Below are 14,652 nucleotides of genomic sequence, written 5' to 3' on the forward strand. Positions count from 1 at the left end.
TCCCCACTTCCTGTTGTTTCTGTCTGCATGGCCCTATTCAGGCTGGGTCCCTGCCGTGCCGAGATTTGGGTGGGGGGAGCCCCTAGCTGCTTTTGCGACAATGTTTTGTGACAAGGTTTGAGGCACGCCATCTATGGCAGCGCCTGCTCCCAGCGCCCGCTCCCAGCGCCCCTGCCAGCCCGGGGACCGGGGGCCACTGGCTCCCCACGGCTCCTCCTGCTGGCTGAAGAAGGGAGGCTATTTTTGCTTAATCACAACCTTGGAAAGGCACAGATCGTGATCATCCCTTCTAATTACCAACGTGCCACACTGCTCTTGAGACAAAAGCCAAGGTCACCGCCCACATACTCGTCACCCTAAGCAAAGCGTCACCCAGCTTGGCTGAAGCATCTGACTGTCTCCACCTCTCCTGCCACCAGCCACTGGGACCCACAAGGGGGGCCTGCTGGGGGTGTCACCTGGCTAAAGCAGACCACACAATTTCACCCTCCATCCTGCCAGCCCCTGCAGTCACCCTCACCTCCATTAGTCACCCCCGGGGCCAACCGAGCAGACTCGGGCACAACTTGAGACCGTGGGGCATGTCCCGAGCAGTCTCCAATCTAATCCACCGTGGGCACGCGGAAGCGCATCCTTGGGCACAGACATACACATTTTTCAGATGAACCCAATGGCACTGCTATCTTGCACTGATGTGTGATGCAGGAGAGAGATCTAGGAAGATCTGGGAAGGTCTAGAGCCTCACTCAGCAGCAAGCAGGGGGCTCAGACCCTGGCCCCAATCCCCTGCAAACCCGCATGGAGAAGGACACACACCTGGAGGAGACAGGCCATGGAAAGCATCCCGGGATGGGAAATGAAAGCCCTAGTCAGAGGGTGACTGTGGACGCCCCCTCCACACCACTCCAAAATGAGAGGGTGGCCACATTCCCTCTGAGGCATCAGGCCGTTGGGGATTCTCTGCAGCCGGGCACGAGGAGTGGGTGCCTGGTGTGAGTTCCAGCCTCCATGCAGCAGAATTCGCCCCCAGGACCCTGCCAGGAGCTGCAGGCTGGTTGGCGAGGTATCTGAGAGACTATGGAGGAAGCAAGGGGAACCTGGAAGCTGCAGGTGGCAAATGTCACCTGGATTTTCAAAGCGGTTGATTCCAACTAGGGAGGCTGCTATCAACTCCCAGGTAAGGCCTGGTGCAGTTAAGAAACAAGTGTTTGGGGAGCGCTCAGGGAAGGAAGCAATGGCCCCCAGAGCTCCGATAGGTTCACGTGGAACCTATCTTGCCACCCTACCTCACTGTTTGTTGAGTATGGTCACTGGCCTGGGAACTCGAGGGAACCCCAAGGACATTGGGCATCTGGGAAGGAGGGAGTCACCAGCAGGATGAGAAGCCAGGTAGGGAACGTGCAGCTCTCATGGCAGCAGCTCAGGAAGTGTGGGGTAATGAAGAGGGGCCAGCTCAAGAGGCCCCCACAGCACCCCATCGCATCCCGCAGGGCCCTGCCCACAGCAGGATGCAGACTGGATGGCGAGAAACAGGGGGAAGAACCGGCCCTTGTCTGATGGTTCTAAAACTTTTCAAAAACAGTGAAAGCTTTTATCCAGTGAAATTTTCCTTAGGATCCTAACCTGCAAAACAGATGAAAGTGAACCCACTCTGGCTGAAGCAAGTTGGGGGGCCCAGAGTCCCACCTCCTTACACCACCCCACCCCTGCCCCTTGGCACCCCTGAGGGCTCCACAGAGCACAGCTAAAACGCCATCACCTTGTTCCCCAGCCAGACTCCAGGCCACCCCCTCCCGGTGCCCCAGCCCCGGCTTCCTGAAAAACAGTCTAGGTGGAGGGGTGCTGGGCGGGTTGGGGGCCGCGTATGGGAAGGAAACACAGTAGAATGTTCACAAGCAGTTTCCTCTGGATGGTGGGCCAATGGGTGATTTTTTTTTCTACTTTTCTCAATTTTCCAGTTTTCCTCTAGTGAACCCATAAATCGTTTAAAACTCAGAATGTATCTATTGAGTAGACAATATAAGCATGTGTCATGTTTATGATACGAACGTTTTAAACAAGCCACAACCCCCTACTTTACTAAATGCAAACACTACAGATGAAATAAAGCAGAGATGCATTGTCCTCCTCTCTGGGAGCTGACAGGCTCGTGAAGGAACATGAAAAGGAAAAGAGACACTTGCAGAAGGAGAGAACAAATGTGAAACACGATGAGTGAATTGAGATCCTGCAGCTGGGTTAAAAAACCAATTCGACGTCACTTGTCAATTCCTACTCTATTGGTTGTTGCCCAAACTTGGGTCAGGGCTGAAAACATCAGGATGAATCACACACAGCACGTGCCTGCAGGGATCACGCCAGCCCTGAGCATCACATGATTGAGGCCAGGTAACATGACAAAGACCAAGCCTGGTCACATGACCAAAGGTGGCAAATCACCCGAGCCAGGGTGAAGGGACTGCCTGCCGACCCCTCAGCCTCTGAGGCCACATGCACTGGAGGCTTCAGTGCAGAGCCAGGAGGGCTGGCCTTGCCCTGCCCTGCAGCCCGGGCCACGTTGAGAGCACACCTGGAGCCCAACGACTGGGGAGGAAAGCTGTGGAAGAGGGCCCAGGCTGGAGAAGAGCAGACTCTGAGGGACACAGTGGCTGCCTGCAAATCCCTGGTGAGCTGTGTTTGAGTCATAGGAGCAGAGGGCAGAGCCGGGATGAATGAGGGTAGGGTGGTTTCTGGAGAGTTCCAAGTTTTAGCACAACTTAGGAAATGTTTACAACTGTTCACAAATGGCCCATGCCAGCCTGGAGGCAGCGAGCTCTCCTTCCCAGGGTTACACGAGCAAGTTATATAAGTGGCCACTTAGCAGGGATGCTGGGCAGGAATTTCCACCAGGGTTGGGGGGTTGAGAGGCTGAGGCCCCTCCTGTGACTCCTTAACCCTTTCAGTGTCAGAATCCAATCATATCAGCCTGGATTAACTAATGAGGCCAAACCCCTGGTGGGCCAATCAGCTTCCCACGGACACATTAGCCCAGGGTAAGGCCTGACCCTCCGTGGGGTCTGGGCTCCAGATCCTGCCTCTTACAAACATGCTGTTGGCCACCCAAGTGAGCATGGGGAGAGCTCCAAGAAGCAGCTCCTCTAGGGGGAACCAGCTCAGATGGGGAGTGCTGCCATCTTGAATCTGGCCCAGTGAAGGTCCCAGACTTACAACCACAAGAAAACCCTCCTGCTGTCACACAGTGATGCCAGAAGGGCTTGGCATTCCCTATCCTGGTGACTCTCTTGTAACAAATGCAGCCCTCCTAAGATCTGTCTTGAGTTTCTAGTCCACATCCAGTGTCCCAGGCAATCTTCACATTCATCCTAGAGGTCAGGGCACTCTCCCATTTTACAGATTAGAAAACAAGGGCTTAGAGAGGTGAAGAGATTTATCTCAGGATGTAAGGGAAGGGGTGGGGATCTGAACCCAGGTCACCAGGCCAGGGCTCTTTCCTCCTCCTGAAGCAGTGCCCCACAAAGGCAGAGGAAGAAAGAGGAGCTCTCGTCCCTCTTTCCAATGCCTCCACACCACAGCCTGCCCTGCAGAGTGATCCCTGGCAGAGCAGGGGAAAGGCAGGAGAGAGGCTGTTCTCAGGAGCAGGAGGCTGTTTGGACCTTCGGGCTCTACCTGCTATGGAATCCCTGTCAAGCCCGCCATGGCCCTGCCTAGAAGTCAGAAATACAACAGCACGCTCCGACCCATACACTCCCACAAGGTAATACCTTCAAAATGAATGTGGGCTCCAGAAAACGGGGCGGGGCATGGCTCGTTAACATATGAAGAGGTACTCAACCTCAGAACCCTAGACTAGAGGAAGGCTCACTGAAATTACTCTAAAATGCCTTTTTTTCACCTCTCCGATTAGCAATTACCAACGCTCTGCAGCCCAGGGTGTGGACAAACAGCCCCTCCTCATTCATTGCTGGATAAAGTAAAAACGAGTACAGCCTCAAAATATGAAATACCCTTGACCCAGCAATTCCAAGTCCATGTGCAAAATGACCTACGTACAAGGCTGACCATCACTGCACTATTTACAGTGTAGACAAAAGACAGGAAGCAACCTATGTGTCCACCAATAGGGGATTGGTTAAATAAACTACGTCACAGTGAAATATGACAGCACTGCAAAGAGCGAGGCGTCGCTAAATGTGTTGAGATAGAAAAATAACCCCGATCTATTCTTATCTGAGAAAAGCAAGATGCAAAGTGGAAGGCAGTGGAGGCTCCATCTGTGGGGGCTAGATATAAAAACATATATAAATGAATATTCATGGGTATGTTCTTGTATGCAGACAGTGTCTCTGGAATGGTCTATAAGAAACCGGTCACCACCGTTGCTTTTGGGGAGAGGGACCGAGTGACCAGGAGGCACACCCATCAGCTTTTCTTCCTTTGGAATTTTACACCAGGTACATGCTACCTACTCAAAGGCAGACTAAAATAAGAATTTTTTCAAAGCGTACATTGCAGGGAGATTTTATTCTGAGATGCTAATTTATATTTTCTCCCTGCTCTGGCATCTTTGCCTCTGGGGAGGTTTGTGGCAGAGCTTCCTGGCTTTTGTTTCCAAAAGCCCTTTTGTTCCTGGGAGGAAAGGATTTGAGGAGTCAGAGACCTCCTCAGGCTGAAAACAGATCTCCACCTGCTGCCCAGTCTGCCAGTGGACAGAGACCCATCTGGGGTGCCCTCACAACTCGGGGTATCCTGGCAACTCCAGAAGGATGGAGGACAGCTCCAGAGGGCCTGGCCACCCTGTACCCCACAGAGCCTGGACCTAGGCCAGGAGCCGCAGACCAGGATAAAAGGGACCACAGGCTGGGGCTCGCCCCCAGCACTCATGAGTGTGGATGCAGTGCTCCCTGCACATGTGCATGCACACATAGGCATGCACACACGCTCACGCACACGCCATCCACCCACCAGGGTGTTGGGGAGGACACCTGAGGCTTCGGGACCACAGCTGGAGAATGAAGAAAAGAGAAGCCCCTGGAACCACAGAGGGAAATCTCTGCTGGACAGGTATGCAGTCAAAATTGTAAGTTGGCTTATAGAAAAATAAAGGAAAGTTTGTTCTGTCACGTGCCAGTCAGGGCACTGGCAGTATGGTGGCCATCTGCCCCTCCAGATCTGCCCTCATCCATCCTGCCCACTCTCAGTCCAGGCTGAGGCTCCCCTGCTGCCAGCGGGGCTTGGCTAGGGGAAGGCCCGAGCAGAACGGGAGAGTGACGCTCGCTCCCTGCTGGGGCCTCACAGGTCAGTCCCTCTCCTAAAGGTCACGACTCCTGCAGGGTTCATGGGGATGCAGCTGTCTACAGTGGTGGGAACAGCCCTGTGCCCTGTGGGTTTCCTTAAGCCTGTGAAGAAAGTCCCTCTGCTAGCCTCTCCTCCTCTCACGGGGTCTCATAAGCCTTCCTCTTCCGGCTGGAGCCCTGACTGAATCACGCACGAGATTGTAACTGCTCTACAAAACCCTTAGCAAAACATCTCGCACTGCCCTTTCCTCCGGCTTCTGACATCCTGACCAAAGCCCCATGTGGTCTGCCCACAGGCCCCCACCCTCCGCCCACCTCTTCCACCAATTGCTCTCACTCTCTGAGCTCAACCAAAGTCCCTTCAACAGTTTTCAAACATTGCATTTTCCCTGTCACCACAGGGCCTTTGCACATTTTGCTCCCTGTGTCTGGACTCTTCACACTGCCTGTGCCAGAAAGTTCCTACTGAAACTTTGGTCTCCCCACACTGGGGGCTTTCCATTCTTACTCTCCTCCCCCAAAGGCACAGGGCTCTCTCTTTCCTGGGACTCACCCTCACCCTCTCAGTTCTGTGCTTCTGTGATTTCTGACTTCCCCTCCTCCAGCCCCCAGACTAAGATCTTTAAAGGCTGGAACTGGGGTTTTTTTCACTCCATTTTGTCCCCAGAGACTATCAAGGTGCTGGCACATAAAAGATGTGCATTAAATATTTTTCAAATGGAGGAATGAACTAATAATTTGCACCCCTATAAGTGTCAGAAGCTGTCCATGCCCCCAGCAAAGCACAGACTTTATACAGACCCACATCGACACACACTTCCCCTCATGTAAATGAATGCACCAACACACTGACATACACGCTAATGCACACGCACAAATGCATGGGCACACATGCACACACACATATGCAGGCACACACGCACACACTAGAACGGACCATGCCAAGCACAGACATACACACGCACGCAGGAAAAGGGCTCCCAAGGCGGGTGTCTGCCACCCTGAGCTCACTAAGGCCGGCTAAATATAGGCCATCTGCAGCTGTGCTCAGCAAGCTGCCCACACAGGCCAGGAAAGACACTGTTTCCAGGCAGAGTAGCGGGGAGGCCAGCCACAGGCAGGGGGCTCCACACCACACACCCGTGTGGGGCTGGTGAGAGGCCACGGCGCTGATGGTGCACAGGAGAGGAAGCCCCTTGGTGGCCGTCTGGACATTCAGAACCACTCCTCTGGTCACGGGCGCTAGGCAGCAGAACGACATCCCCACAATGGGGATGGATGATGCTGAGTAACCACATCTTCTCTCCACCCCTTTGGGACAACCACACAGGTTTGTCTGACAGTTAAAGGAGTCAAGAACCCAAGCTCAGTCCAGGACCAGGGACCAGAGCCAGGAGACAGCCTGGTACAAATTGGGGCTCCCTTGGTGTCTAGAGGCTCAGTCAGAGATAAAGATCAAGGGTCAGTCTGGGGCCAGGATTGGGATCAGTCTGGACCATTGTCAGGTCTTGGTCTGGAGATAAGGGTAAGTTCAGAGTTTCACCAAGCACCCTGCTCCATGAGCAGGCATGGCCACAGACAGACCCTCCCCACACCTGGGGCTGCCACCTGCTGGCCCACCCCACTTCTGATGCCAGAATTGGCCCTGGGAAAGCCATTTGACAACCATGAGTGTGGGGGCACGTGAGTCAAGTCACGTTGTACTCCAGACGGTCTGGGTTCCACTAGCAGGGCCCAGGAGTCAGTCCTCCTGTCGCGGGGAACCCGTCCCCCACAGCCCAGGAGCAGAGGAGATGGAGGAAGCCTTTCCAGCTCGTACTTCCCTGTCCTGTGCACATCCCGGACCCCAGGGTTTCAGGGGTTCAGTGGAGCTGCTATAGAGGGGGCACCTGTGTGACACAGAGGACAACGGGGTACTTCCCCAAGTACCTGGGGTGACCATGGGAAGGAGACACTGCAGGAAAATGGGAGCTCAAGCCAGACGCGGGACAGAACGGAGTGAGGAGACCTGGGTTTGAGGGCCTTCCTCGGAAGGTTATTTACTCCAGTCTTCATTTTCTCAATGTGACACGGTTGAAACGACTGTGGCTCTTCCCAGCTCCCAGGTCATCATGAAGATCAGAGAGAACGGCCTGGACAGTGCCCTGCACACTGCGGAGCTGCTGAGGGGGGACGGGGAGGGTGAGGTGCCACGGGGCTCCTGGGAGAGTGCCATGCTCCTCGTTGGAGACAGGCCCGGTGGGCAGAGGAAGGGGACCCCCTGTGCCCAGTGAGCCCACAGCTCTTCCTCAGCCCCCTCTGTGACGATGTAGGTCCCAGCAGGGAGGGGTGGGCTCCCAGATCCAGGCAGCGTGAATGGACAGAGAGGTCAGAGGCCACAGTGCTGGGTCCCAAGAGAATCACTCTGGGACCCCCCACGTCCTTCCTGCCATCTGCTCTCGAGGGGGCTGCTTGCATCCCCTCCACGAGGATGGACGGAATGCCCAAGCTTTCCAATTAGCCTATGAGAAGGCTGTGCTTAGAGTCTGCACGCTCCCTCTAGAAGCCAGTGTGGAAAGGAAGGGGGAGAGCCGGTGGGAAAAGCGGGCAGGTGAGTTGTGTGAGGACAAGGCTCAGCCTTTGCTGGAGAGGAATGACGGCAGGGCATCAGGGGCCACAAAGACAAGCTTGCCTCCCGCAAGGGTCTCTCTGCCACTCTAGAGGTAGGACTGCAGTGGGAGAGAGTGGAGGCAAGGAGGCCCGTGCGCAGGAGTATGGACAGTTCTGGGAGAGAGAAGACGGCAGTCCCAACTAGAAAAAGGGGGCAGGGGTGGGGGGGAGACACTGAGAGCTCTCCTGAGTGTAGAATGGATGCCATCGGTGGTCTGATTTGGCTCTGGGACGTGATGGAGGGGGAGGAATCTAAAATGACCTCCAAGCTTTTGGCTTGAGTTTGTGGAAAATGGTGCCATTCACTTTGGACGGAAGAACAGGAGTGAGATTCCATGAGCAGGTTCAACTTCCCAGAGTCCCCGCCCCAGCACCACGTCAGGTGTCCTGGAAGCTTCTGCGAATGTCTGCTGTGCACGGAGCAGCACGAACACGGCAGGACAGAAAGCCGTGCAGACAAGGGAAGCCATAGACAAAGAGGCAGCACCAGGAAATCAGAGATCGCTACGTAGGAGCTGGAAGGGACTCCAAGCACAGATGGGACAGGAGGGGAGACTGGCCACAGGCAGGAGCTGACGAGGCACAGCAAAGCGGTGGGAGGGGCCCTGGTCTCCTGACACCACTGGCAGAGGCCCTCTCTTTCCTCTGTCTCCTACCTGGCCCCGACATACACAATGGCTCCCCAGGGTTCCTCAACTCTGGTTCCAAATAAGCACAAGGCGGAGACAGCAGGCCCCCGGGCCGTCTGTGCGACTGCAGGATGAAGGTTGGGCCGCCTGGCACCCGCGAAGGAGGGAGAATTCCAGGACAGCCACCCCACCCCACCCCCACGGCCACCGCGGCCAAGGCCATGCAACCTCTCGTCTGCACTGAGCTGAGAGACCCGTGCAGGCCTCCTTCCCGAGAGGCCCGGTGCTCTCTGGCCAGCTCAGGAGGGCTCCCTGGGCACTCAGACTCCAGAGGTAGCATCTCTGCGACAGTGACAAGAGAGCAGCCACAGAACCAGCAGAGCATCGAAAAGACTGAGCTCCATGAGATGATGAGATCCACCCCCACACCTGCACCAGGGGTCCCCATTGCCAAGGCCCATCTGAAAACCAATAATATGTGAGACCCATTAAATGCTTCCTGTGTGCAAGGCGCAGATCTCAGCCCCCACATATACTATCTCTATGCCCTCAGCAGCCCTAGGAAGTAGACATTACGGTCATCTTTCCAGCACTGAGTGACCTGAGGCTCAGAGACACTAGGTAACTTGCCCAAAGCAGCACAGCGAGTAAAGGAAGGAACTAGGCTTCAGACCGAGGCCTGATGCCTTAAAAGCTCAGATGCTGTAGCAGCAGTCCCAGGATTTCCTGACTCCTGGTCCAGGGCAATTTGTACTGCCTCCTACCTTATTTTTAGTGAGGTCTTCCAAACCAAGTGGGAACATTAAATAAGGTAAGATACGTGGAAGTGGACCGCAAATGGTAAAGCACATTATAAATGTCAGGCATTGCTATTATTCTGTTTTTATTCAGGGTCACAGATTTTTATTTTGCCAATTTTGGATTAAAAATAAACAAATCACCATCAACTACCATCATCGTGTCTTAAAGAAACAATATCTGAATGCCAAAATTTGTAGACAGGACATAATTGCATAATAAAAAGCAGTCGTCTCAATTAACTGCATCCTGTTATGGAAAAATACATTACAGTGTTGTTGCTTTTCACACTCGCAAAAATGTTGGGTTTATACTTGGAAGTCACTGCCCTCAATGACCATTTCGGCTCCAAAATTGTTCTGTGCATCTACTGTTATTATTTACTAAATAAGAAGATCCTTAAGGACGACAGCCTTTAGCAATAAAATGCTGACTAAAATCTATAACCTTGGTGTAAAAAACTTTGCCTTTACTTAAACACGCATTTTCCCAGCCAGGTCCAGAAGACACCAGACATCTGGTCGGTGCCGTCGTGACTGCGGAAATGGAGCTGCGGTTTGGCATCGCGGAGACAGCCCCATGGCAGGCGGCCGTGCTTTCACTTTGAGGCTGCTGTGGCTTCCTCTTCCTAGAGACCCAGAAGGACTGATCTGGGCTCCTCTCCTCTCTCACAATCCTGAAGAATGTGGTGACATTCCTGTATTAACCATATTTTTTATTTTATGATGTTTTGACATCCTGGGGGGGCCTGCTCTTCCCAGGACTAGCCAATTCCTAGAGATAATAAACAACCAACCTTGAACACGCCTTTCATATGCAAACCAACCAATCCCGGGTCCACGCCTCCAAGATCCTCTCTTAGCTAACACACCCAGCTAATATTCCGCCTGCCCCAAGTCACCCCACAGCCGGGTAACAGACAACTAGAGACCATCCCTGTAGCCCAGAGCCCAGACGTTATTCAAACCCACCAGTCCCGAGCTGTGTCCTGTGCCCTGCCTTCCTTTCCCATGAGAACACAACAAAGGCACTGGCCCATGCATTCCCCGTGCTCCTGCTGTCTCCTGGCCAGACCTGGTGCCTCTCCTGTGGCCCTGCATGGTATGGCATGCCCCTCCTCTTGGAAAACGTCCATCGTAATTCTTCTGCCAATGGCATTGATCTCTCCGTGTCCTCACCCAGTCACCTCTATAAATTGAAATCCCGTGGGTACATTTTAACACAGCCCCCCGCGTGCTGAACTCAGTTCCTTATGTTCTATGAGGACACAGGACTAGGAACGGCCCCCTCTCTGCACTGCCTTTCCCCTCGCCCGGGACACTGGTGGCTGAGCCTGGCGGGTGCCCCGCACAGAGACACTCATGCCTCCCAGCGCTGGGAGCTTTGTCTACGACTTGCCACCGGATGTCAGCAACATAGAAAGCTGCCCAGGAGGCCTGTGCATCTTCTCAAGGCTGGACCTGGGCCGTGGGAAGGCCGGCATTGTGGGCACCGCCCCACAGATGAGGGATGGAAGAGCTCGGAGGAAGGTCTCAGCCTAGGGAGGGGGCGGGCAGAGTGGGCTGAGCCCCCCAAAGCGGGAAGCATAGATCAAAATGGCAGGAGAGAGAAGTAAGGGAAGTTCTGAGCATACACCCCTCCCCGAAACACACACACGGACTCCTCTCCCCGACCCCAGCCTCATGGGAAACTCAATGCTGCCCAAAGCAAAGGCATTTGGCTCAGACAGCACCCACCAAGTCCACCCAGAACGTCTGGGGAAGGCGTCCTGAGGTCGCCATGTCAGTAAACTGACATCTTTACCAAGTCTTTCCTGGGTCCAATGCTGTGCTCAATCCCCTAGGCAAACATAGACAGAAGGAAGCCTGCAGACATGGTCTCTGTGTGATGGGATAAAAGGCTCGTGACCCCTGGCATGGCCTTGAATGAGGGGCCTCTGACCATGGACACCAGCTCACCGTCTGTGGTTCCTGCTAGTTGTGTCACCCCAAGGAGATGGTCTGAAAGGCTCAGGAGGGCTTGCTCCCGATTCCCGTCCTCCTCTCTCCCTCCACGTGCAAATGACACAGGTGCTCTCCACGGCCCCATCTGCTCTGCCGGGCTCACCCTCCACGCCCAGCCTCAGGCCCCTCACTCTGGCTCTGACACCCGACCTGCCCAGCATCTGGGAACTTGAACACCCTAGTTGCTCAGCTCATGGAGCAGAGAGTGGCCCCAGGCCCTCCGATCCTGCCTGTGGGCAAGGTGATGAAGATGCTACCACCTTCCGGGCTCTGAGTGGACGAGAGGGGCCGCAGGTCCAAGGAGCTTGGACCCATCCAAGGGGAAGCAAAGACTCCCTGGGGGCCAGGCTTAACTCACGCTGCTTCTCCTGCAGGATGCTGGACGTGCACGGTGCGCTCCCTTCTCCTGCAGAAAAAGAAAAGAAACGTGAGGTGACTCCCCATCACTGTTGGCCAGACACTGGAAGGCCACTTGTGGCTGCCTCTGCTCTTCCTCTCAAGCTGGCCCCCTCCCAGAGCTGGCAGTGGGCAGAGGTATCTCCCATCTCCTCAGGCCCTGCCCTGTCCCTGCCCTCTTAGCTCTTAGCTCTTTACGCAGTCAAGCATGGAGCCATGAGGCCATTGCCTGGGGAAGTGTGGCCTGGTCACCTCTCACCTCGGCCTTCCTCCCTGGCGCCTCTTCTCCTCCCACCTTCATACCTCCCACCTTCACAAAGCAGCTGCTGACCTGGGGTCGCCCTGCTCTGTACACTTAACTCTCCCCTCCGGCAGTCAGCGGTCAACACCACATCCGCGCAGACAACCACCAAATCTCCGTCCCTCGTCCCACCCTCTCTCCTGAGTTCTTGACCCCATCTCCCCCTGCCTCCTGGACACCAGCTCTGGATGCTTCCCAGGCAGTGCATGCTCCCCATGACCACAGCGAGGGTCCCGGCACTGCCCCTCTTCCCAAGTCCCTGCCTCGATGAAGGCACCACCTTGTCCCGGAGCCTGGGGAGTCAGCCACGACCCTTTCCCCTCCCTCGTTCCCACAAGCAGTCACAGAGCGCTGTGGGGTCCGCCTCTTATCTCCCGGTGACACTCTCTCTCTCCCCAGATTTACACTCCCCAACAGGAGGTATTTCTGTGCTGTTCACCGATGAATCCCCAGACCTAGAACAGCGCTTTGTGATCAACATTAGTGGAACGAATAAAAGAATAACCCCCCCCCAACACACACACACTACCCAAAGATAGAACTCCATTCTATCTGCTCAGACTACTGCAATAGTTCTTCCTTTAGAGGAGAAGGTTTTCTTCCATAATTATGAAAGTGAAACAAGCTCCTTACCGGAAATTTGGAAAACACCAACAAACATAAAGAAAAACCTGATCGTCCCATTGCTGAGAGAAAACTACTGATGCCTCCATGTCATTCCTTCCAGTCTTTTTTTCTAAATGCATTCTTGGGGCCTCTTGAGATCCTATCAGCTCTTTGTGGGCAGGGACTATGTTGTTTGTCTCTGTTCCTAACAAATAGAGCAATGGCTGGCTCGTGGAAGCCACAAACGATAAAGAAGCACACAATACACCTTCTGTACTTCAAGTTGAAGCATAAATAGTTCACCAGCAAAGTTATAAAACCTCTGTAAACATCACTCCAATAGCTATAGAATATTCTATCCAGAGGATGTGTCATGGTTGACTTTAAAATTATCCTATTGGCGGAAAGTTTCGAATTTCACCATTATAATTACTGCTGCAATGAACACCTTCATGGCTGAAGCTCTTTCTGCATTGTTTGTGATTTCCTTCAAATACCTCCACAGAAGGAGAATTCTGGGTCAAAGGGCAGGAACCTCTTTGAGGCTCCTGATGCTTACTGCCCTATTGCTTTCCAGTGAGGCGTGTGTTCTGATTTACACACCCACCCGCAGCAGAAGTCGGTGCTGTTCTCAGCAGATGTGCACCTACCCGGTATTTCCATCCATCTGTCAGGTTTCTCTGCCTCTGGTTCCACCAGATGAATCTTTCTAAAACCAGCCTGTCCAGGCCACCCTCTTGCTTAAATCTCTCCAGCGGCTCCCTGTCCTCGAACTCTGAGCCTGGCAAGCAAGCCTCTCCATAAAGTAGCCCCTGCCCACCTCTCCAGGCTTTTCCCACCCCTTCCCACTCACCGTCGATCAGCCAAATCACGGCGTCTGAACCTGCACAACTGCACGTCTTTACCTGTGCTTCCACCTTTCTCTGCCCAACCTGCTGTGTCTTGTGGGCCAGGTCGAGAACCAACCCCAGCCCACCTCTTCCATGAAGGCTTCGATTCTTTCCCAGAAGCCTCAGTTCTCACAACCTCTGTTCTCAAAGGTTGGCTCTGGGTCCCAAGGGCCAGCACAGGGCCAGCGTCAGCAAAGGCCAGTTCCTTTCCTCTTGAATGCCCTCCTCCAGCACATCCCACCTGACTGGAAGGCTCAGAAAGGGACCTAAGCCAAACCCCAGGAGCTAGAAAGCTCCCTGTGGAAATGAATAAAAGAAACCTTAACTAAATTGGGGTTGGGAGGGCTTGTAGCCAGCGCTCTCATGCCCTATCATACATTGTCAATTAGTCCAAGCAGGAAGAGCTGTACCCTTGCATTTTCCACAGGAAGTACAACTACTTTACGACAGAAGGAAGATTTCTCTCCCCACCTGGCAACAGCCAGCCAATGAGAAATGCCACAGCCCAGCCAATGAGAAATGCCACAGCCCAGCCAATGAGAAATGCCACAGCCCAGCCAATGAGAAATGCCACAGCTCAGCCAATGAGAAATGCCACAGCTCAGCCAATGAGAAATGCCACAGCCCAGCCAATGAGAAATGCCACAGCTCAGCCAATGAGAAATGCCACAGCCCAGCCAATGAGAAACGCCACAGCCCAGCCAATGAGAAATGCCACAGCTCAGCCAATGAGAAATGCCACAGCTCAGCCAATGAGAAATGCCACAGCCCAGCCAATGAGAAATGCCACAGCTCAGCCAATGAGAAATGCCACAGCCCAGCCAATGAGAAACGCCACAGCCCAGCCAATGAGAAATGCCACAGCTCAGCCAATGAGAAATGCCACAGCCCAGCCAATGAGAAACGCCACAGCTCAGCCAATGAGAAATGCCAAAGCCCAGCCAATGAGAAACGCCACAGTTCAGCCAATAAGAAGCCGTTGCTGCCCTGAACTATTTCCCCCAATGGACTTTCCTTTAGAACAGCCTCTCCCTACTCCCCATTTTTCTCCATAAAAGCAGCTCCCCTCCTTTGTTTTCTGGATTT

General features: G+C 54.0%; 1 protein-coding gene across 3 annotated transcripts in view; it reads right to left on the minus strand.

Annotated features, from left to right (window-relative positions):
* The window catches only part of PITPNM3 (PITPNM family member 3), a 91,942-nt gene that overhangs the window by 34,652 nt on the left and 42,638 nt on the right, over window positions 1-14,652 (minus strand). For all 3 annotated transcript variants that reach the window (XM_070482515.1, XM_044744928.2, XM_070482516.1), the window contains one exon: window positions 11,732-11,779. In XM_070482515.1, coding sequence (XP_070338616.1) covers window positions 11,732-11,779 — 48 coding nt within the window. The remainder of the gene's footprint in view (window positions 1-11,731; window positions 11,780-14,652) is intronic.

Source organism: Equus asinus, chromosome 13 (genome assembly GCF_041296235.1).
Source record: "Equus asinus isolate D_3611 breed Donkey chromosome 13, EquAss-T2T_v2, whole genome shotgun sequence".
NCBI lineage: Eukaryota > Metazoa > Chordata > Mammalia > Perissodactyla > Equidae > Equus > Equus asinus.